Source organism: Pinus tabuliformis, chromosome Q, assembly GCF_031772625.1.
Source record: "Pinus tabuliformis cultivar Carrire ecotype Pingquan chromosome Q, CPIR1, whole genome shotgun sequence".
Classification (NCBI taxonomy): Eukaryota; Viridiplantae; Streptophyta; class Pinopsida; order Pinales; family Pinaceae; genus Pinus; species Pinus tabuliformis.
In genome coordinates, this window is record NC_142296.1 from 1,345,813,199 (window position 1) to 1,345,836,886 (window position 23,688).

At 38.9% G+C, this 23,688-nt stretch overlaps 1 protein-coding gene across 1 annotated transcript in view; it reads left to right on the forward strand.

The window, feature by feature from the left end:
* Positions 1-23,688, forward strand: part of LOC149224864 (uncharacterized) — a 66,495-nt gene that overhangs the window by 21,390 nt on the left and 21,417 nt on the right. Inside the window, exon 2 of the mRNA XM_089386307.1 lies at positions 3,738-3,881. Coding sequence (XP_089242433.1) covers positions 3,738-3,881 — 144 coding nt within the window. The remainder of the gene's footprint in view (positions 1-3,737; positions 3,882-23,688) is intronic.

Below are 23,688 nucleotides of genomic sequence, written 5' to 3' on the forward strand. Positions count from 1 at the left end.
ACCGGATGAACGATCCCACAATGACTTCGACTATTCCTTGTACTGGATAGCGAAAGCTGCTCCACGCACTCTCTGGAACCGCGTCACCTTCTTAGGGACTGCATCACTCTCTCTGGCTCACGATCTGCTAATTAGCGCCCAGTCTGCCCCTCAAAATCTCCTAGCGCAGCCTTTGAAGCGCTCTGTGTCAACTGCGTCAGCCTCTATGGCCCTCTGCGTCCTCTGCGCTGGCCTCCTCAGCTTCTGCGTCAACCCTTGTTGCCTCTGCATTAGTCCTCCAAGGCTCTGCGTTGCCTCTTCTGATATTTTGTTGCCTCTTTGATATGTATTCTTCGGCCTCCTGCCGAAATGCAACTGATCACTGGTTCGATTTCCTCAACAAACCTCGCCCCAGAAAATCGAATTGACTGGTCTCTCTTGTTGTCTTGGTGTATCTCCAACTGACCCTCAAGCCTCCTCTTACACTTTTCCCGTTGACGATTCAACGATCGAGATTAAGTCCCTAATCAACGACTAAGATTAGATCTGGCTTGATCTTCGTTATTTAGAACTTTCTCACCCATATTATATTAATACACATTAATATTTTATTTTTCTTAAGTTTATACTTAGGAACCCCATTAAAAATATTAATTATTTAAATATTCTCCATCCGGGTGGAATTTCCCCAAACGACTTCTGGGTCTTGGAGATCTCATGTGCCTTAGCCTCTCCACCAATTTTCAAGTCTAGAGCACATCCAATGCTACCAAAAATCAACACTCCCTCTTAGCGAGGAATGTGCTCTAGTGATGCTTCACCATAGAAACATCACACTGATCCTCCACATCGGTACCTGTGCTGATGTTAGGCTTCTTGCCCTACATCCACTGCACTTTTGGTCAGTCAGCAAATATTAAAAATTATGATTCTTTTGTTTCATAAAAAAAAATTGTGAATTTTTCCTAGGGAAACGACCCCTCAAGACCCCTTAAGGCCCCTTTCGCTTAGGAAAGGACCCCAATTGGAGGAAACGACCCCAAAAATGGAGGAAACGACCCCTTTCAAGTTTCCTCTCGTACCCTATTTTTTGGGAGCGTGGGGAAACGTCTCCCTCTCGTCCCCAAGTCCTCGAAGCACGAGGGAGCTAGGAAACTCGACCCCCATGTGGAGGGACGCGACCCCGTGGAACACTGATGTCAACCCATTTGACATTTGACTCAGAGTAATACCTATTTTTGGACGGTGTGTCGAATAAGCTAGTCTCCACATGTCTTAATGTTGTCAAGCATGGATCTAGCTACTGCAATATTTTATAATTTATTGACTTGTAATGAGGTTAGAAAGATAATATGTTTTATTGTATGAGAGTTTTAGCTCACTCTATATAAAGAGGAATTTTTATAGGAATTAGACAATGTTGAGGTGGTATGTTGATTATTCAAATGTTAGATACTTGGATGATCGGAGAGGTCGAGGTTGCTGTCACGAGTTCAAATGCTAATGCTCATGCACCTTGGAAGGCGCACTTTTTGATTTCTTCTATGTGGACCTTTGAGCACACCTTCCTAAATTGAAGAATATTTTATTGTATTCGTATGCATCCATTTTTCGAGGGTGAGTTCTATGTCAACCCATTTGACATTTGACTTAGAATAATACCTATTTTTGGATGGTGTGTTGAATAAGCTAGTCTCCACATGTCTTAATGTTGTCAAGCATGGATCTAGCTACTACAATATTTTATAATTTATTGACTTGTAATGAGGTTAGAAAGATAATATGATTTATTGTATGAGAGTTTTAGCTCACTCTATATAAAGAGGAATTTTTATATGAATTAGACAATGTTGAGGTGGCATGCTTATTATTCAAATGTTAGATACTTGGATGATTGGAGAGGTCGAGGTTGTTGTCACGAGTTCAAATGCTAATGCCGGTGACTTGATGCTATCAATTGATATGTTGTTGACTTTGATGCTATCAATTGATACATTGTTGACTTATATCAATATGTTGTTGAGGAGGTGGATGACTTGGCTTCCCGACTTTAATCAACTTGGGCTGCCCCTATCGCTTGTAAGCGAGCATAGCAACTTGGGTCACTAGAATAGTGGAAGTAGCACTGTTTGACTATTGCTTTTAACTCACTCTATATAAAGAGGAGGTTTTTTCCATTGCATTTGTAATTGGTAATTGAAGGATTGTGGAGTGAGAGTAATGATTGAAGATTCGAGCTTGCAGATGATGGTGTTGGGCTCCCTGGTGTATCAAATTTGAAGATTAATGAAGAAATGAATTATTTTTGTTTTAGGGTATCGTTATTGTCTATGGTATTTATTTGTTGTAAATCTGTTATAGAAACTTCTTTGTTTTTTTTGCATTCTAACATAAAGCCCTAGTTATGAGAACACTTCTCATCTAGGAATAAACAATGTGAGGACACTTTCTTTGGTCTTATTTCTGTTTTTTTTTTTTTTTTTCTTCTATCATATCCAGTTGTTGATTCGATAATTCAGCTAATAAAACAACACCTCTATGTTAATTTGATGTGTGGCAAGGTGAGCCCTCTAGGATTAGTTTCCACATCATAATTTCCAGCAAGCACCTCAAGGCTTAATGTATTAAACAAATTCACTTTTCCTCAAGTACAAACTAATTGATGAATGCTTCAAACTAGATCTTTAATCCAAGTGGGTGGAAGGTGTCAAATTAGTCTTTCTACCTCATAGCCTACTTCAAAATAGTTGATGGTGATAAATCAGTAAATTCATTTTGCAATGTCTAATGACTCCATTAGTCCATAGATTTATAGGCACCAGTCCCTCATCTTTTCATTCCCTTGTTTCTCCTCTTCCTTCCTTTCCTTTCTCTTTCCATAGCCCCTTTTCCATTTCCACTTCACTTTTACATAGTACAACCAGTTTGTTTTATCAAGGCTTAGTTTTCATTTTCACCTCGGGTCTCCTCTCCATAGCATTAGGGAATCCCTCCTTGAGTTGGAGAAGATCCAACCGAAAGAGATAGGAAGAGCTGCTAAGGTGATAGTGGGTAGCCTTCGAGTTGCAGAAGATCAGCTCCTTGATGCTCGAGACTTTACATCATATGGGGTGGCTACATTTTGTTGTAATACGACTGATTCATATAATAAATAAAATTGTTATGGTCCTGGTGTTTGGTCACCACAAGTTTTTTTTGACACAACTTAGGATTTGTATTAGTCATAATCGATATGTATCTTGAGCGTAGTCGTGGCATATCTGGTAATAGGTATCTAGGTTATACTAGACTTGTATTTGAACTGCTCATGGGATACTAGCTCCATTGAGGTGTTCGGTAACTTATGTTACATGAGTATCATTTAGCCCGTAATGCATTATCAGGGTTGGTAAACTTCTTCTAGCTTGATTGTTATTATTGGATTTAGCTCTTAAAGCTTGTATACTTGTTAGAATTTATTTGTGCAACATCATTGTTCATGTGGATTCTACTTCATCTTTCTTTTTGGTTACAGTTTGTAAAGCGAACTTGGATAACACTTGGATCATCTTAGTGGCTTGTATAATTTTAGTATCATCGGAGGATTTTGTTCCTTGATTTATTTTATCGTCATTTATAGGAAGATATTTGGAATCCTTGTAGGGTCTTTATTTTAATGTCATAATAAGAGTTGATTATTGTTTTTGATTGTTCACAACATAATTACATTGGTATATAACTAAGAGATAAGACTGATGTGCACATGTTGTTGAATACAGGGCTTGAGAAAGTGGTTGAGGAATTGCATGATAATGTTCCCTCAATTACTTGGGACTTTGAGGGGATTCATTATTTTGACAATGGGCCACTCACTGTTCAGTATCTTTTTGTGTTGGATACACTGAATTTTTGCTTTTGGCCAGGTGATACACTGTTGCTTTTATCTTCACAATCTGTTTTGCAATGATTGGTATTGAAAAATTCATGCACTAGCATTACTCCCTGTATTTTTTCTTTTGCCTATTGTGATGTGATTGAATAGATTTTATATGCAGTGGTTCTATTGGAAGATAGCACACCATTTTAGTCAATATTAAAGCTTAGAGATTAGACTTCACAGGTGCTCTCAGTTATGGATGTAATAAAAATTAAATCAACTAATTCATTGAATTATTTAAATGCTGTTTTTTGTTGTTGTTAATGATCTTAAAAATGCAGATTATATTTCTTCAATTAATATCCAAAATTTTGCTTCAATAAGTCTCCATCTTAGAAAGAAAGAAACGTGTTTCATTTCCATAGATGAAATAGGTCAATGGGACTAGAAAGTACATTATATCATCAGCAATGTGGGAGGCAACTCTTAGGGACAAAAGTAAGTTGAAATAAAGATAACCTCCATTATATGCTTTTGGCAAGTCTAATGTTTTCAAATATTGAGTGAGTTTTGTAATGGCCAATGTGATGTCATCTATTACTAAAGTCTGTTATTAATAAGTTGAATTTGATTCCCTTGAATTTACGACATCAAAATGAAAAAAAATGTTGCACCAATAAGCATTACATAAAAGCTTGATCAGTAGGTTAAAAAGTTTAAAATGAGGTAGAGTATGACTTGTTGTCATTCAAAATTGCCCCTTGAAAAATCAGCCTCAAGAGGTTCCAATTCCTATATTGACAGTTTGGGAACACTGTTTTTGTCATTGACAGAGTTCCTCTCACCTCTGAGTCACTCGTTTTCTTACTCAAGGGGGTTCCCCCTTTTGAAATTCCTCAGATTTGTCAATGTAGCGGTGTAGCTTGTTTACTTGAGCTTAGCATGGCAATAAGTTCATTGAAACCTGTTAAACACAATATTTTAGATATGAATTATAACCCTTAATGAAAGCTGTTGATTGAAAGAATCTTTACACAATCGTAAAAATTGGAAGAGTGTTATGTATAAAATTACTCTACTAAGTTACTAACTTAATTAACTCCATTTTTAGACTAAGGGGCACGATCAAAGATCATGCCCGCTCATGTAATGGCTCTTGGGCTATATTTAAGCCTGAGCCCTCATTCGTTGTAATCATCCTTAAATTATTAATAAAATATATATGTATTTCTATTTATTACTGACCCTGTTTACTCCATCTGGTATCAGAGCAAGTTTGATCTCCTCACCGGTTACACAATCACTCAACTACTCACTGTTCACTGACACTCTTGTTCGACATCCCTGCTTGACCGCTGTTATCCCTATCCGCCGCAACCCCTGTCCAACATCCCCAATCCCACACCCGTCGCTGTTCCGATCAATCGTCAACTCGCCGCCATCCTTATCGCCCTGACATCCCTACATCGGTTCGCATAGGCAGCCGTCGAGATTCCCGAGCTGTTGTTTCATCTGCCCCGCGTCCGACCGCCAACCCACCTGTCCGTTGACCCTCCGGTCGTGTCTATCCTCCGACCGACCATTTTAGCGAATTCAAAACTTATGCGATATAATTTTATTATATAGTCGTTATATAAATTTTAATTAATGTTTTTATATATATTATATAATTTAATTATATATCCAACCATATATATATTAGATTATTAAATTAAAAATATATATTATATATTTAAAAAAACTTTATATAACATAAAAAAGGGTTTTCTAAAAAAAAAGGTTCAAGTTAAGGAAAAAGGTTAAGCTGGATAAGTATACACCACCACATATCGTTCAATGTCTTCATCAATGTCTCGTTGATTTTTAATAAAAAATTAATAGCCCTTGAAACTAAGGTCACCAGACACGACAGAAAAATCGAGGAGCTCCAGAATACAACGGAGAGAATAGAAAACTAGCTCGAGCAGAATCATAATGAATTTACAAAGGATCATGCAACCCTTTCGAATAAGGTGGATCTAAATCATAGTCAGGCAATGGCGATGTTGAGCTGTATTTGTCAAAATATGAAAATCACTCCTGATCCAATACCCCAGAATAATGAAGCTGCTCAACATCTAAATTTTGTAGATACATCAAACTCATTAGACTCACATCCGAACCCTGAGTCTCCAAAGGCATCTTCCATGCCTAATCAACAAAATAGTAACACGAATTTTCAAAATATGCAGCTCTGGAATCAATACTCAAATATGCAGTTCTCGAATCAATACCCTTTCTTCACTCCACCAGTAACTACATATCAACGAAGAGCAAAACTTGAGCTCTCCAAATTTGACGGTACTGAGAAATACAGTGTTGCATGGTTCAATAAAGTAGAAGAATATTTCGAGATTTACAGTATTGACAATGATGATGAAAAGATTAGGGATGCATCCATGCAAATGGAAGGCAAAACATATAATTGGTATATGTGGTGGAAGAAGACGACACTTGCTATCAGTGGGAAGAAATTCAAAAATGCATTCTTTAAGAGGTTCCAAGGTGTCAAAGAAGAAGAATTTTTTTCAGCACTCACCAAAGTGCAACAAAAAGGAGATGTGGATGAATACACTTGAGAATGGGAAACTTTAGCTACACGAGTACCGGGATTATCTGAAATTCGTCTCATTCAGTCATACACCATGGGACTTAAATCCCATCTCCAGGTTGAGCTTGAGCTTCATGACATCAGTTCTATAGAAGAAGCAAGACAGAAAGGAAAAGCTGCTGAAAAGAAGCACAAAAAGATGTAGTGGCCAAGTTGAAAGAGTATATTTGAGACGAAGATTTCCCCAAACTACGAACACTGAGAATACAAAATATATTCAACCACATCTTCGTGAAGGAGACAACTAATTTTGGAATGCAAAGAACGAAAGAAGGTAAGTGTAGACGGTGTGGCGAAAAATGGGACTCTAAACATAGATGTGCTAAAGGAAAAGAAACCAAGAACCTGTATACATGTGAAGCAACCAATGATTCAGACAGTGAATAATCAGTTGTAGAAGAAATTGAAGGTTGTCCACAATTTTCTCTAGAACCAGATAACGAGAGCATTTCGTAAGTGTGACCATGACAGGTATATCGCAACCCCAGACATTAAAGTTAAAAGGACATATCAAAAAGAGCAACGTAATGGTTTTGATTGATACTGGTAGCACCCACAACTTTTTTGACTCAATTATGGCGAAAAGGTTCAACATTTTCGCATTTCCCATGGCCAACATGAAGGTCATGGTAGCTGACGGTAAGAAAATTGAAAAAGTAGAGAAATTCCATAAGTCATATTACAGATTCAAGATTCTACACTGTACCATTAGGAGTAGATGTGGTCCTAGGTATCCAATGGCTACAAACCCTAGGCACTTACTCTAGTAGTGGTGATGAGTTTGATCATGATGAGGAGTGATCATGTTGTTGATCACTGATATGTAAACTTGTAGTAGATCAGTGATCCCATAGCTTAGAGCATTGTTTTCGAACTCTAGAGGCCATTTAGAGCCTCATTGATTATATTTTTTGTTGCTGATATGTATTGCACTCGATGCCATTTTTATATATTCACCTTTACATGGTATATAGATGAGCAAACCTTGCATTTTTTGTCTCTATTGGTTTGGAATCGTGGTTTTAAATCTTAAAAATAGTTTTTTTATTATTAAAAACTAATTATTTAATGTATTTTTTTAAAGACCAGTTCATTTAGACCTGACTAGTCCCGGTTTGAAACCTTGTTTATTAGGTGGACCGTTTCGGTCACCGGTTCTAGTTTTAAAAACTATGGGTGGTACAATTGAACTTATCACACTTCCGCAAAGATGACCCCATTTCAAGCTTTGTACAGATATGAACCTCCTAAATGGAAGGACTTGGCCATTTCCGAAACAAAAGTTCCAGCACTTAAGGAGCAGTTAGAAGAAACCCAAAAAGGATTTCAAATATTAAAAGAAAATCTAAGTATTGCAAGGAGTCACATGACGCAGCAGGCTGACTGACACAAAACAGAGAGAGAATTTGAAGTTGGAGAATGGGTATTTGTTAAACTTCAGCCTTACAAGCAATTATCCCTAAAGTAAAAAGGAAAAAACAAATTGGCACCAAAGTTTTATGGACCATATCAGATTAACAAAAAGATCATCCAAGTAGCATACAACTTAAGCCTTTCGTATAATAGTCGAGTTCACAATGTTTTCCATGTATCTTGTCTTAAAAAGGCAATTGGCAAACACCAATCAACACAAACAATGCTTCCGATATTAGATGATGAAGGAAAATTTATCTTGGAACCAAAAGGAATTGTTACCACCAGGGAAAGGAAGTTACGAGCTCGAGTAATTTAAGAATACTTGATCAAGTGGAAGAACCTACCAGAAGAAGAAGCTTCTTGGGAGACAAAAGCATTTTGTCAACAACACCCATTGTTACGCATGCTTTGAGGACAAAGCATTCTTTTGAGGGGGAAGCAATGTTATGTATAAAATTACTCTACTAACTTAATTAAATCCATTTTTAGACTAAGGGGCATGATCCCCTCATGTAATGGCTCTTGGGATATATTTAAGCCTGAGTCCTCATTCGTTGTAATCGTCCTTCAATTATTAATAAACTATATATGTATTTCTGTTTATTACTGAGCCTGTTTACGCATGTAAAATTGTCAATGTAAATTGCAAATGCTTTGAAAATGAATTGAGTTAAGATTGATGCCCATAATAGCTTTGCATAAAGAACTTTAAACTTGAGAAAATAAGATTAACTTGACATGAAAGTAAATAGTTGTTTTGGAAAATAAACTTGCCCAATACACAATGCTTCATTATATTCAAAATGGAAATGTGGCATAACAATAAAGCATGAATTATTTAGACAAGTGTCAAGCTAAATGTATCAAAGTTTACTAAAATGATAGAGATGCTTGCATAAAGTAAGAGTAAATTGCTTTGCAAATGGAAATGTAAACTTGAAACTTGTAGCAACAATGATAAGTGGTGCAAGCTTAAAGCATGTAGCAAACTTGAAGAAAAAAAATGTGATTTGTGTTACTTCCCAATTAGAGCATGCATATGTGTGAAAAATGAAAGAAATAGAAATGTTAACAATCAATCCACCCACAAGCCTTTCTCCCTAAATGGAGAAATAGGATGCCATGGGTAAACCCACGCTCCCACAACAAAACAATTTTTATTATTATTACGGTGTTACAATGAGGTTAGAGCCTCTTAGAGGGTTGCCCAAGGAATAATGGAAAGATACAATGTGAGATCTTGAAACAACAACGAAATCCCTTCAAGTATGGGAGCCTCGAAAGAGATGAAGAGGTTCTACAATTAGAGATTACAAGCTCAAAAATGCTACATGGCCTAGCCTCTTTCACAAGATTTCCTAATGCCCATGACTTCTTTGGAATGAGTCTTGAAGCTTGAGAGGACCTCCAAGAAAGAATGTTAGGGCTGCAAAACAAAAACAAAAGTTAGTGTGAAAACGAGAGCATGTAAGTGGATGATAATGCTACAAAATAATATACAAAAACTAAATCAAGTGATGGGAAGAGCCCCCATCACTTGTCTAGCTTATGAGAAGCTCTTGATTAGCTAGGTAAAGAGATGAAAGCACAAGATCAAAAGATATAAAGGACAAGTACTTCTAAAGATTAAACTTATGAAATTCAAATAACGATGAGAGCTCCTTGAAAACAATGCCAAGAGTGTGTTGGTCCCTTGAAGACTTAACCCTCACGCTTTCTAGTTGATTCATCAATGATCCTCTACAAAACTTCGAACAAACATTAACTCATATATAATAAATCAATAAATAATGGTGAGATAACTCTAGAAATTTATATGAAAAAACAACTAGAGGTAGTCTACACTTAGAGCACATTCATAAACCAATTGTAAATGTAAGATAACTATACATCTACAATTCTATAAAAGCATATGAGCAAATGAAATACAACTCAAAGGCACAAGTAGAGAGGATTATACCATCAATGAACCAATCACATGCTCCAATGGAATAACAATTATGAATGAACCCCAAAGTCTTTTTATTCAAATGAAGAACAAGAATATATAGAAGCAGAGCTTCCCTAAGCACAATAGCATCGTTGCAAAAGATGCAAAATGAGAGCCCAAGGCTCAATTGTATAGGAGAATGGGTGGAGATCCCAATGAAGAATCAAATGCCAAGTGTGATGATAACAATCCCAAAGCTCCATCATGCAATTCGAATTCCCCAGAGAGGCCCACGCAATCCTTGAGAGGAGCTAACTCGTTGTTGAGGAGGCACAAGTGTATATGGGAGTGGAGTGGTAGGAGACCACTCTCCACTCATCTTCAGTCAAAATCCAAGTCAAAGCCCACCAAAAAGATGACTCATCCAAGCAATTCGAATTCCTCTCCATAATAAATGCGTTTTTCCTTGGGAATCTTGTGGTCCCCTCCAAAAATTCGATTTTCTTGGAGCACATGTTTTTTCCTTGATTTTAGGAGTCCACATCACCTTGGGACTTCACTTTAACTCCTCCATGATTTTCCACCTCATTTCCACATCATTTGGCATGTGTGGATATTTATTTTTCTCCATTTATTTAATTGCTTGGCTTAATTTATTGCCACTTTTTCCACTAAACCTACGAAAAGTGGGTTTTGAAGGGTCCAAAACACATTTTTAACCCCTCAAAGTGTGTCTTAGTAGAAAGTTGAGGTAGAGAGGTGCAATTTTTATTACTCATACCCCATACAACTTCTCTAGACATCACTTATTACATTTCAGATACAAATTTTATTCCAATTTTTGCCCTGTTGGAAATTAAAAAAATTAAAAAATGATCCCCTAGACCTAACCAAATTTATGAGTGATCTAATATGGTAATATACAATGATTGTTAGGACTCACCCAAGGCCTCAAAATCAAGCTGTACTCCGACTTTGGGATTATGCTTGGAGGAAAAAACTCAATTAACTATTAAGTCCTTGTAAGGAGATGATAATTAACTAAGTGAAAAAAATCTCCCAGAGTAATACTCACTTGATGACAAAGTCCCAAGCTACCTAGCTCTGTCACATGACTCAAACTCATCATACTAACATCACTTTACATCATCCCCGTAGGGCTTGTGGAATCTGTGTACAACAGAAAATGATAAGAAGAAGAAGTAGAGTTGAAAAACTCTGGTAGTATTATGATCTCTGATGGTACAAGCATCCTTTGGTACATCCTTGGGCATGGAGTCTTCGCATAATCCTCAAGTGCCACTCCAATGGTCAATACACCCTACTATTGTCATGGTTTTATGCATATGTTCTGATTTTATACTTGTGCATGTTTTTGTTGTTGTTGTTGTCATTTTCTAGGAATTGTGTTGGCATTCCTACATTGTATTCATACTAGTTATACTCTTCAATCCTATTGACCTACTTTTGTGGTCATTTGTTGGACGTTAATCTTACCTTGTCTTGGTAATCTTTAACATCGATGATTGATGTGGGCCTATTATTCTTTTCATTGTGTTTGATCATTGGGATTTCCTCTTTCTTGGATGTCACCATTCTATTGACCTCAAGACAATAAGGGGGGGGGGAGCTTTTGACCTTAACAAAAGGTACAAAATCCATTATGAATAGTTGATCTTATGGAGTCTAATGACTTGTGCATTCCCTCTCACTTCCCTGACACTAATCCTGCAACACGCGCAATTTTTAATGTACCATTCTTTTTTCACATGTGCTCCCTTTCCTTGGTAATTAGCTTCCTACTTGCTACTTTGATTGACACAGACTAAATACCTTTGCTTGCTACTTTGATTGACGCATACTAAATACCTTTGCTTGGTCATCCAAGGCCTCATATTCTTTGTTGGTTTGTCAAGCACTTGTTTTGAGCAAAGATCCTTTGCTCGTAGCCTAGAATTAGGTGAGTTTGCTGTTCCTGCTTCTTTTTTTTTCTCAGCTCTGAACCGCATGTGCTTGCTGGTTTGTTTACACTAGTACCTTCCTTTTTTCTAGCGTGTCGCTTCTTCCTTCCATTGGGAACATGTCTCAAAGTACACTTCTCTGTTCATTGGGATAAGACTTGAGCACTTTTCCTAGCATTGTGTTGCTCTTTTGCATGGGTTGCATCACGTTCAGATCCTGCCGTTTTATCAATATCATGGACTGAACCTCAACTTACTGTTTATCAAGCACATAAAATCTGTCTTTGCTCAGTGACTTAAAGCTTGGCCATTTTTAGGATTTCTCTTTCTTCATCTGACAAACATTCACCTTCATTCTGAGGTAGCTTACCTTTGTCCAATGCATATCTTCTCCTAGACAACCTCTTCACCACTAATTCTTCATTGTTATGCATGCAGGTTTACCTCTAGAAGTAGAAATCAACCAATGTGGTTTTGGGCAATATCATGGCCAATTGCTTGTTCACTGTGCTCATTGAAGTGGAATGATTGTATTTTGGATTGATAAGCTTCTGGTGGTACTCCATTCCCATTGATATGAAATTCACCAATCCAATTATACTTGAAAAAATGTGTATTTTGCTGTTCAAGCTGTGGTTTTGTTAGCTGTTTTTAACTTTTTAAGCATTAAATATGCAGGTATGCAATTTATAATCTAAGTTTAGGGATTTGTGCCCAAGATTAAGAGTTTTTCGCTGTTTATGATGTGTTTACATTGCAGATCTGCAAGTTTTTGTTGCATATCTGAACTTGTTTTACTCATATTTGTGAACTGCTTGTGCATACTTCAGTGATTCTCTCATGACTCTTGAGGTTTTATTTGCTGATCTGAGGTGTTAAAACCAGTGTTGTGAAAATCGCGATATTATTGCAACTTTATCGTTTTATCACGTGTTTTTCAGCAGAACGAAAATATTGCGAGTTTTATTCGAAATTATTGCCGGTATTTTTTTTGCCCGATTTTTTGGAAATTATTGCGAGTTTTTCAAATTATCGTGATTTTTTTCCAAAAAATCGCGATAAAATCGGAAATTATCACGGGCAGTGGGGGCAGCGAGGTTTTATAAGGGGATGCTAAATGTTTGAAATGCAATTTTTTTGAAAGAAACAAATAATTTTTGAGTGGGACAGCTTAATGATCAAGTCTAGCCCCTAGTATTGATATGCTATTCATGGTAAATTGTAATGTTAAATTCTTAAAGTAAAATGATGAAAATGAAGATTATCCTTTTACTTAAATTTTTAACATTGCCATGAAATGACTCAGGATGTTTGAGAGTGGTTCCGACCTCATTGGATTTCATATGGAGAAAGTAGAATTTTAGATTTCATTCAAAATCCAGCAGACTTATCAGTTTTTCAGGATTTCAGGATTGGGAGATTGTAATGTTTCCAGGTGACACCACCTGCCTGGGCTACCCCTGCCACCAGTAGAGGACGTGGTCTACCTCCTATAGCTCCTACTTCTAGTTCTTCAGCTTCTAGAGCATAGCAGACTCCACTGCCAACTCCACCAGCACCAACATCTACATCTAGAGGGAAAGGGAAAGCTGTGGCATTTTCTCGCAAGAGGGGCAGAGGAAATCAATAGGATTAGACTTTAGTTATTTTCTTCATTTTATTGTATATGACATTATGACATGATGAGATACATTATTATATTTTTTGTTGATATTTTGAGGCTGAGTTGGGACTCAGGAGTCAGGACTTACTATTCAGGACATGATTCAATGTTATGTGTGATTTTAGCACTAGAAATGATATTAAACATCTTATATATTAGTTATTTTATCATATTTATGTGTCAATGTATTTATTTTATGTTGTAGATGGTTTAGATATTAAAAAAATTGAAAAAAATGAAAAAAAATGAATCTTTTTGTACCAAACGATTTTTTCTGATTATTTCTCGATAATTACGATTTTTTCCGATTTTTTCCTCGCGTCGATATTATCCCGATAATGATTAATGCAACATTGGTTAAAACGATTTATTACTAAATTTTAGTGAGTTTTTTTTACGGATTTGGAGCTACAGTATCAACGAACTTTGAAAATCAATTTCTCTAAGTCATCAGGATTCCCCCCTTGGGTCATAATGGTGACAGATACCATCTATGACAGATTATTCTAACGAGTCCTTGCTGTGAAAATTTCTAAATCTAACAAACCAAAAATCCTACTGCAGTAAACTGTTTTGCATTACCTACTTGTGTTCTTCATTTAACAAGTTATTTTCAGAATTATTTAGAAAATATTAATGCAAATACACTCTAGCCTACACCAATATACAAATCAAGTACTGAAAAATAAATGAGACAAACACACAAATAACACTTATTTTTGGACTAAACGTCCCTGGAAAAATCCAATGCGGGAAAACTGGTGCAACAACTCTGAGGGTTTTCTATTATTAAGCAGTAGTTATGAATACAAATGCTGGTTTCCCTCCCGACAAACCAGTGACAGAGAAATACAATGGCGGAAAACTTGAGTGAGTTTTACCTTCCTTCACCCAGCAGATTCCGGTTGATCTGGCAGCAAAACTGGCTGGCCCTGGCTATAACTGCGTTGCCCCTTCGTAGTAACTGCGTGGGCATGTGTGGAGCTCTCTGAGGCTCTGTGTCAGTTCTTTTGCCCACTGCGTCAGCTTTCTTTGCTGTTCCGGCAATTCTCGACAGTTCCAACTCTTTGCATGGAAGGCAACTTTCTCCTGCTGCACTGGCCCTTCTGGCTCTGCATCAAGGCTGCGTGGGCCCAGACTGGCACAATGTCAGCTCTCCTGGCTACTGCGATGACTCCAAAAGCTTCTCTTCACCTCTATGTCAGTATTCCCGAACTATCACTGCCCCTCAGCTGCAAGATCTCCCCAATCGATTGCCCTCCTTAGAACTTCTCACCTTAGAAAACCGATTTCCCTCAGAACTTCTCACCTCAGAAAATCGATTTCCTCAATCTTTGTGTGTGTCTTCTCCAACTGACCCCAAGTCTCCATTTATAAGTTTCCTGTTGAGAAATCAACGATCGTGATCTAATCTCTAATCAACGGCTAATATTAAATTAGACTTGATCCTCGTCTCTTAGAAGCTTCTCACCTATATTTACATTAATACCCATTAATATTTTAATTTTCTTAAGTTTAGACTTAGGAACCCCATTAAAAATATTACATATTTTAATACAATACAATCCGGGTGGAATTTCACCATATGATTTCTGGGTCTTGGAGATCTCATGTGTTCTAGCCCCTCCACAGAATTTCGGAGCTAGAGCATGTTCGATGCTACCAAAAAAAATCAACACTCCCTCTTAGCGAGGAATGTGCTCTAGCAATACTTCCCAACAAAAGTATCACACTGATCCATGACATCGATCATCTATGCTGCTGATGCTCGGCCTGCTGCCCCTTATCCACTGTGCTGTTGCAACCTGTACTGCTGCCCATGACACTGCCACTGTCATTGCTACATCTGTACTGCAACTCCCTCTCAATATGCTGCATCGTGCTGTCCATAGCACTGCCACTACTAATTGCTACACTGCAACTCAGTTTTAAGAAGTAAGCAACTGAAAGCCACCCAAAAGTTGACATGCTAGTCAGTCGGGATGTCCCTGGACACTGAAGCTACCTCTGTTGCTAATTTGTGTTGATCCTTTGATGCGACTGTGCTGCTGTTGTATCTTCTCTGTGCCTCCCACACTGTTGCAACACTCCACTGCGCTGCTTCAAACTTTGGCACTCTAGCTCTGCCATTGTCGCTCCATCATCCCTCGCACCAACTGACTCCTGTCATTCTGCTGTTGTCATTAAGGGCTCCCGTAGCTGTATGTGATCCAACAGTTTGGGCACCTCAAGGATCCTGCCCACATTCTGTAGTCCTCTCGACTACAACTCAATATCGCCCCACCTCTTTTCTAGAGGTGCATGAGCACTCGTGGCGTGATCCTCATCATCGTCCTATTTGTCAACTTTCGCTGGAGCAGCCTTTGAGTCAGACTTCTCTTCTTTGCCCTTCTTTCGAGGACATTGTGTGGCGAAATGACACATTTCTCGACATCTGAAGCATATAACTTTGGATATGTCCTTTTTCTTCCTCTCCTGTTGCCCTTGCTGTCCCGCTGATGCGAGAGCTGCATCCTCCTCTTCCTCCTTGACTTTGATCCCTTTGCTGCTGCTTCATGCCTTGGTCAACCGTCTGATCTCTTCCTATTGAAGAGCTGCCCAGATCTCCTCCCAACTGGGAAGAGAAGCCCTGCCCAAGATGCTTTGGACAAAGGTTTCCCAGTCTTCAGTCATTGCATTCAGGGCAGTCCTAACCATAAATTAAGGATCTAGTGTAGCCCCAACGGAAGTTAGTTGGTCATGGATCCCTTGCAACTTGAGAAGGAAGGGATTGATTTCTTCTCCCTTCTGCATCTGAAACTGTCTTTGCTGACTCTCAAGCAACATCTTGTGCTGAACAAAAGTCTCGTCGTGTAAAGTGGTCAAATTCCCACATTTCCCTTGCTGTGTCTTTCTCAACAATATGTGGTATCACATGATCTTTGATCTTGTCCAAGATCATGCACTTTTCTTTAGCTTGAGCCTCTTTGTACTTCTTGAGAGGATCAACATCAACCAGAACAATAACCATCTTCAAGGCATAATCCTTGATGCGATTTTTATCCAAAACTGCCAGGATCTTGGGCTTCCAGATGACGAAGTTGGATGCTCCATCCAACCTGTCTTGATCCCTTAGTTCGTTAACTGCCATCTCTTGCTCAAATGAATGTCGAACTGGTTCTCTTCTCCCTCTTTCGCTGTTGCCCCAACAAAACTTGGATCTGGATTTCTTTGGCGCTAGAAATCCTCTAAGGAACAAGCTCCTCTGAATTTCGATTTCCTTCCCAGAAATCCTTCTGCCAACCATTGTTGAACCACCCCTCTTTGATCTCTCTTTGTTGCTGCTCAGCACTGGATCTAAATTTCTTGGCAAGAAATATTTTACGGAACTGGTTCCCTCTATTTTGCTTTTGCCCCACTAGGTACTGCTCTGCACCAACAAAATTAGCACCCCACTAGCAACTCCAGATTAAGTCTGCGCTGCACCTCTTAGCCCCAACAACCAGAAAACCAAGACTCAACAGTCTCTGCGTTGGCCCAACAATCATTGCGCTGCCCTCTGCAGCAACAACGTCACCTAATCAGGCTGACGCAGGGTCTGTGTGAGCCTCCCTTGGTGACTGCGTCACCCCTTCCTCTGCTCTTTCGGCTAGAAACTGCGCTGTCTCTCGGGACAACTGTCTTCAACACAAATTCTCCTCTGTCCTTTTGTTGATGGCTTCAGTCCTCCTTGATCTGCAATCCCTCTGATACCATGTGAAAATTTCTGAATCTAACAAACCAGAAATCCTACTACAGTAAACTGATTTGCATTACCTACTTGTGTTCTTCATTTAACAAGTTATTTTCAGAATTATTCAGAAAATATTAATGCAAATACACTACAACCTACACCAATATACAGATCAAGTACTGAAAAATAAATGAGACAAACACACAAAGGAAACACTTATTTTTGGACTAAACATCCCCAAAAAAATCCAATGCGGGAACACCGGTGCAGTAGCTCTGAGGGTTTTCTATTATTAAGCAGTAGTTCTGAATACAAATGCTAGTTTCCCTCCCAACAAACTAGTGACAAAGAAATACAATGGCGGAAAACTTGAGTGAGTTTTATCTCACTTCACCCGGCAGATTCCGGCAGCAAAACTGGCTGGCCTCGTCTACAACTGCGTTGCCCTTTTGCAGTAACTGGAGGCTCTGCGTCAGCGCTTTTGCCCATTGCATCAGCTTTCCCGGCAGTTCCGGCAATTCCCGACAATTCTGGCTCTTTGCGTGGAAGGCAACTTTCTCCCACTGCGCTTGCCCTTCTGGCTCTGCGTTAAGGCTGCGTGGGCCCATACTGGCCAAGTGTCAGCTCTCCTAGCTACTGCGCTGCCTCCACAAGCTTCTCTCCGCCTCTGTTAGTATTCCTGAACTATCACTGCCCCTCAGCTGCAAGATCTCCCCAATCGATTTCGCTCCTGAGAACTTCTCACCTCAGAAAATCGATTTCCTCAATCTCTGCGTGTGTCTTCTCCAATTGAACCCAAGCCTCCATTTATAATTTTCCTATTGAGAAATCAACGGCCGTGATCTAATCTCTAATCAACGGCTAAGATTAAATTAGAATTGATCCTCGTCTCTTAGAAGCTTCTCACCCATATTTTCATTAATACCCATTACTATTTTAATTTTCTTAAGTTTAGACTTAGGAACCCCATTAAAAATGTTAACTATTTTAATAAAATACAATCCGGGTGGAATTTCACCAAATGATTTCTGGGTCTTGGAGATCTCATGTGTTCTAGCCCCTCCACAAAATTTCGGAGCTAGAGCACATCCAATGCTACCCAAAAAAATCAACACTTGCAATATTTTGTTGTGGACAATTTTGAGTGATAACTTAAATAACCGGATTTGTCCTCCCCCCCAACGTGTCCCAAATCTTGCGTGTCGGACACGATTCTTGAGGGACATGTGTCCGATTTGTGGGTTGAGCATCTCCAAACAGAAGGGATTCGTGGACCTAGTGAATTTGATTCACCCAAGTAGCGTGTCACTATTTTGGGACACGTGGCCCTCTCAAAAAGCGTGTCGCGGTGCTTTATAACCTTGTTTTTGGCCACTTTCTCTTCATTGTAATGTGTCTCTCTTGTTGTGTATGTGGGAGCGAGTAGCAAAAGGTTTAGGATCATTTGGAGGTGATTCAAGCAACCGGTAAGTGCATTTATCTTTCAGCCTCTTGTTGCGAGAGGAAATGGAGCGCATATGGGAATTTGTATAGTTTGAAGAAGAGCAGGCTTGAGTAGTCCAAGGCAGAGATTGTGGTGTATGTGCACACTGACTTTTGTTTTATTTATAGGCAAGGGATTGTTCAGGCAGAGGTCAGACAAAGTTGGGATTGTTTAGAGAGAGGGTAAATTCTCTCTGAGAATATTTGACCAGTATTTCTCTTGGATCTGCCAGTTTGGCGATATTTATTGTACTCAAAATTTCTTGCTATTGCTTAATAATAAAAACCCTCAGTTGCTGCACTAGTTTTCTTAAGTTGGGTTTTCCGGGGACTTTTGTCCAAATATAACAATGTCATAATTTTTTGTGTGTGCGCCAGTATTTTCTTAGTTTGCAATTTATCTTCCGCAGTGTTTTTTATTTGTGATGATTGCAGTGTGATTTATTTGATATCTGTTGTAGAAAAGAAACTATTAATTAATTTACATTTAGAAGAGTTAATTCTAGTTGTTGCAATAAAAATTTCATTGTTGAAATTTTCACATGGTATCAAAGCGATTTTGATCAGACAATGAAGCTCAGGAGCGAAAGCAGAAATTCGTTGTTCAGAGGGAGTAATAGGACAAATTTTTGGGGGTTGCGTAGAGCCTAAGCCAGGGAAGTACGAATTACTTGGCAGTTCGATTTTTCAATGCAGATTGGCAGAAAAATTCGGCTTGCCAGATTGAGTGATTCCAGCAGGCATAAGGAGCAACAACTCAGTAATATTTGCTGAGCAGATTCCTTGTTTGGGCGCAGAAGGGTTTTGCAGCAATTTACTAGAGCAGAATTAGCGGTGGGTGGAAGAGAAAGTGCACACACAAAGGGAAATTTCTCTTAGAGGGTTTCTAGGTTAGAAATCCGTATCTCCAGTTGCAGCTGGTAGTTGCTGCAAGCAGATTGTCTCACTCTAGAAGGGAGTTCGAATAGTAGATTCAACAGTCGAGCAGGGGGGAGGGAGATTTTCGTTCCAGGTTCAAAGATGGCCACAACTGGGCTTAGAGATCATGATAGGTTGGATGGAGCCTCCAACTATGTCATTTGGAAGGCCAAGATGTCCTTGCTAGATGAATTTGGCTTGAAGACCTATGCAGAGAATGTTGTGGCAGTACCCATCGATGCAGATGAACTGAAAGAGTACAAGAAAGAGATGGCAAAGGCAAAGCAAGTGATCTTGGATTGAGTTCAGGACCATATAATTTCGCATATATTGGCCAAGAATACAACCAAGGAGATGTGGGATGCTCTCAATCAATTATATCAGAATCCTTTGAAGCAACGGAAAATGTTCATGCAAGAGAAGCTGAGAAACATCAGGATGCAGAAGAGTGAAGGCATAGATCCCTTCCTCACCAAAATTCAGGAAATTCGGGATCAACTTGTAGCGGTTGGAGAAGCACCTCAACCTACAGAGCTTGTGCGTTTGGCCCTAAATAGTGTCTCAGAGGAGTGGCAAGTCTTTGTCCAAAGAATCTCGAGACGAGACATTGCCAAGGTGGGATTGGATGTGGTCAGACCTACAACAGGAGGAGATGAGGCGAGTTCCATCAGCGGAAACAACGCCAAGGGTTTGAAGTGCGATAAGGAAGAGGAGAATGTGGCCCTTGCATCAAAGGGTCCTAGTTAGGGATAGGGGGAGAAGAAGAAGAAGGACCTATCTAAGGTCAAGTGCTTCAAGTGTGGTGAGTTCTGCCACTACAACACTCAGTGTCCTCTCAGGAAGAAGGATAAGCAGGAGAAACAAGACCAAGCGACAACATCCACAGAGATAGACAATTTGCCCTCCAAGCTGGAGGAAGATTTTGCCATGTTTGTGGCTATACCTCCAGGAGTGAGGTGGGGTGATATGGAGTTATAGTCCTAGAGTTGCGCAGATTTGGGCAGGGTCCATTGAGGTGCCCTCATCATTGCTTGCTTTAGGGGCCCACAATATTCAATAGCAGGATGGATCTTTGACATTTGTTGCAGTCAGATTCTAGAGTGATAGTCGTAGACTAGTTGTAGTCAGGTGTTGAGGAGCATAATTGAAATGTTGACAACAGAGCAGGAGGCTCAGTAGCAGGGTCAACAACAACGCAACTTCTTTAGTGGACAGTGTAGAGGCTAGTAGCAGTCAGGATTTAGGAGACAGATGCAACATGAGACATAGTTCATTAAGTATTTCAGATGCTTCTCAGTTGCAGTAGTTGCAATAGCAGCAACAACAGATAAGAGGGAGTTGCAATGCAAATGCAAAGTTGGTAGCAGTATAGCAGTGTCAACAACAACACAGATGCAACATTAGAGTTACATAGTGGTTGGTGGGCGGTGGTAGGCGGTCACAGTGGCCAGACATCAACAACGTACAGAGGGTGATGCATAGACATGGTGTTGGATTAATTCAGCACTAGAACACCTTCTTTGCTAAGAGGGAATGATAGTTTTACTAGCATCAGAGGTGTTTTAGTCTCGAGACTTTATGGAGAGGCTAAACACAGGGGTTCTCCATAACCCAAAAATCGTTTCTTGAAATTCCACCTAGAAGTGTCTCAATTAGATTATTACCCAATTTTTAAATATTTTCTAAGTCTAAACTTAGGAAAACTGGTTAATCAATCAGTATTAATTGAGAAATGTGAGAATTATCTAGAAACTCACACGGATCGACTAGGAAATAATCTCAGCCATTGATTAAGATTTATTCTTGGCCGTTGGAGTCCTATAGTGAGATTATAAGAAGAAGTTAATGGGTAGATGGAGAAACACACTTGTGACACTTGAGATCGATTTCCTTGGGCAGTTCGATTTTCCAGAGAGTAGCAATAGCTGTCAAAAGAGTTCAAGCCAGAGAAGGGAAGCAAAGAGGGATAGGGATAGTGAGTCTGGAGGATTTTTTCTAGTTTCGGAGAGTCAGAAAGAGCAGGTCGAGATTTTCTCCAGGAGGTTGCGCAAAACCTCAAGAGGGAAATTTGATCTAGTTGAAGAGGAGCTCGTTCTCAGTTTTAGAGGCCCTCAATATTTTCTAGAGTGCTGGAGAGATAGTTTCTCAGTCAACAACAAGCATGATGGCTAGATTGGTCACTGATTCAGGCAAAGTGTTTGAGGGATTGCGCTATGGTGACCGAGGGCCTGCACAAGCTGGTTGGACGACTAGCTTTTCAGAGGTCAGACAAAGCCGGGATTGCTCGGAGAGTGGGTAAATTCCCTTAGAGAATTTTGGCCAGTATTTCTCTTGGATAGATTTGCCAGTTTGGTGATATTTATTGTACTCAGAGTTTCTCATTGCCGCTTAATCATAAAAACCCTCAGCTGTTGCACTGGTTTTCCCAAGTTGGGTTTTTTGGAGGACTTTTGTCCAAAAATAACAATGTTATATTTTGTGTGTGTTGTCAGTGTTATCTTAGTTTCCAGTTTCTCTTCTGCAATATTTTTTATTTGTGAAGATTGTAGTGTGATTTATTCAATATTTGCCATAGCAAATAAACTATTAATTAATTTACAATTAGAAGAATTAATTCCAGTTGTTGCAATAAAAAATTCAGTGGTGAAATTTTCACAAGGAGAGCAATGGTGACCGTGATAATGATGTTGATTTTCATGATGATGATCGATGAGTTACCTACTACCTTGTAGTTGTTTTGTATTTGCTATTTCTATTTGCCATTGGCATTCCTAGTAAGGAGTCCTCAGGACTCAGTGCCTATCTAACACATTTTGATTTTGATGACTTAATGAGAAAATTGCAGTTTATTGTTAATTTATTGTCTTTCTTGTATTGAATCATTGATGAATTTGTCACGATTGTATTTGTATACATAATGTTACAAATTTACAATGTAGAATCTAGATGTATGTCTGAATTTGTATCATCATGAGAATTTGTGTAATATGAAATATCCATTTCTTATATATATATAACGTGTCCTGTTTCGGGGGGGTCTACGTGCCCTGTGTCAGACACTCGAATTTCCGTGTCGTGTGTGTCCCGTGTCCCTGTGTCTAGTGACCTAGGTGATAACACATTCAGATGGCATGTTGAAGAAAAAACAAAACACCTGCCATCTTGTAAGGTGTTGAACTTGATCTCTTGGGCTACGATGGACTAACACTAATATTTCACACTGATTTTATCTATTTTGACATGAAAGAAGAATGCCGAGGATTAGTAATACATCTCTCCTTCCATAATCAATAGCAGAATTATCTGCAATCTTGCTTTGATATGAGTAACTTTTCAGTGTTTATTGCAAGCTAGCTATTTAGGAAATAGAATTGTATATTGTACCTCATTGCTTTTCGCTGACTTACCTTGCAATTGTTTGTGAAGAATATAATTATCTGCAATATCTAACACAAATGTTCTTTCATCAGGTTGAATCTTAAAGTTAAGAACCATTTGTTGCAAATCCTTGAGTGAAACACATGGCATAAGATTCTACAATACCTCTCATTCTTTGCTTCACAACCATCATTAACCATTCAAAGCATTAACTATTGTAAATGACAAATCATGTGAAGCTACACAACGTCATAGTTGCTTATGGTTGTCCAACATTGTCCCCAATTGATTGATATCTGCCTTGGGTGTTCAAACCCAAAATTGTTTTGGATTCCGTCGCAGTTCTAATAAAGAAAGATAAGCGAGGGTGTCCTTCCATCGAACACTATTTCAATGAATATGTTTTACTAAGGCATTTGCTCTCACATTGTTGATATATTTCTTTTGGATTGTGAGAATCTGAGAATGAGTGACATAAGTATAGATCTTCGAGGTGGAAGTGCATCAAGAACAGTGCCAGTAATGGATCTTAATCCCAATTTGCAAATCAGTGAACACTTCACACAAAGCATTGTATCGCTAAATAGGAACTCTAAAAGTAGCAATTGAAAAATGCCTTATGATTTCTGTTTCTTTGTACCAAAACCTCTATCATACCTTCCTAATTGTTTTGAGACCAAGGAGGATATTTATAGTACTCTGCATCTATTAATGGTGACAGTCAAGGCCCTTGGTAAATGTTG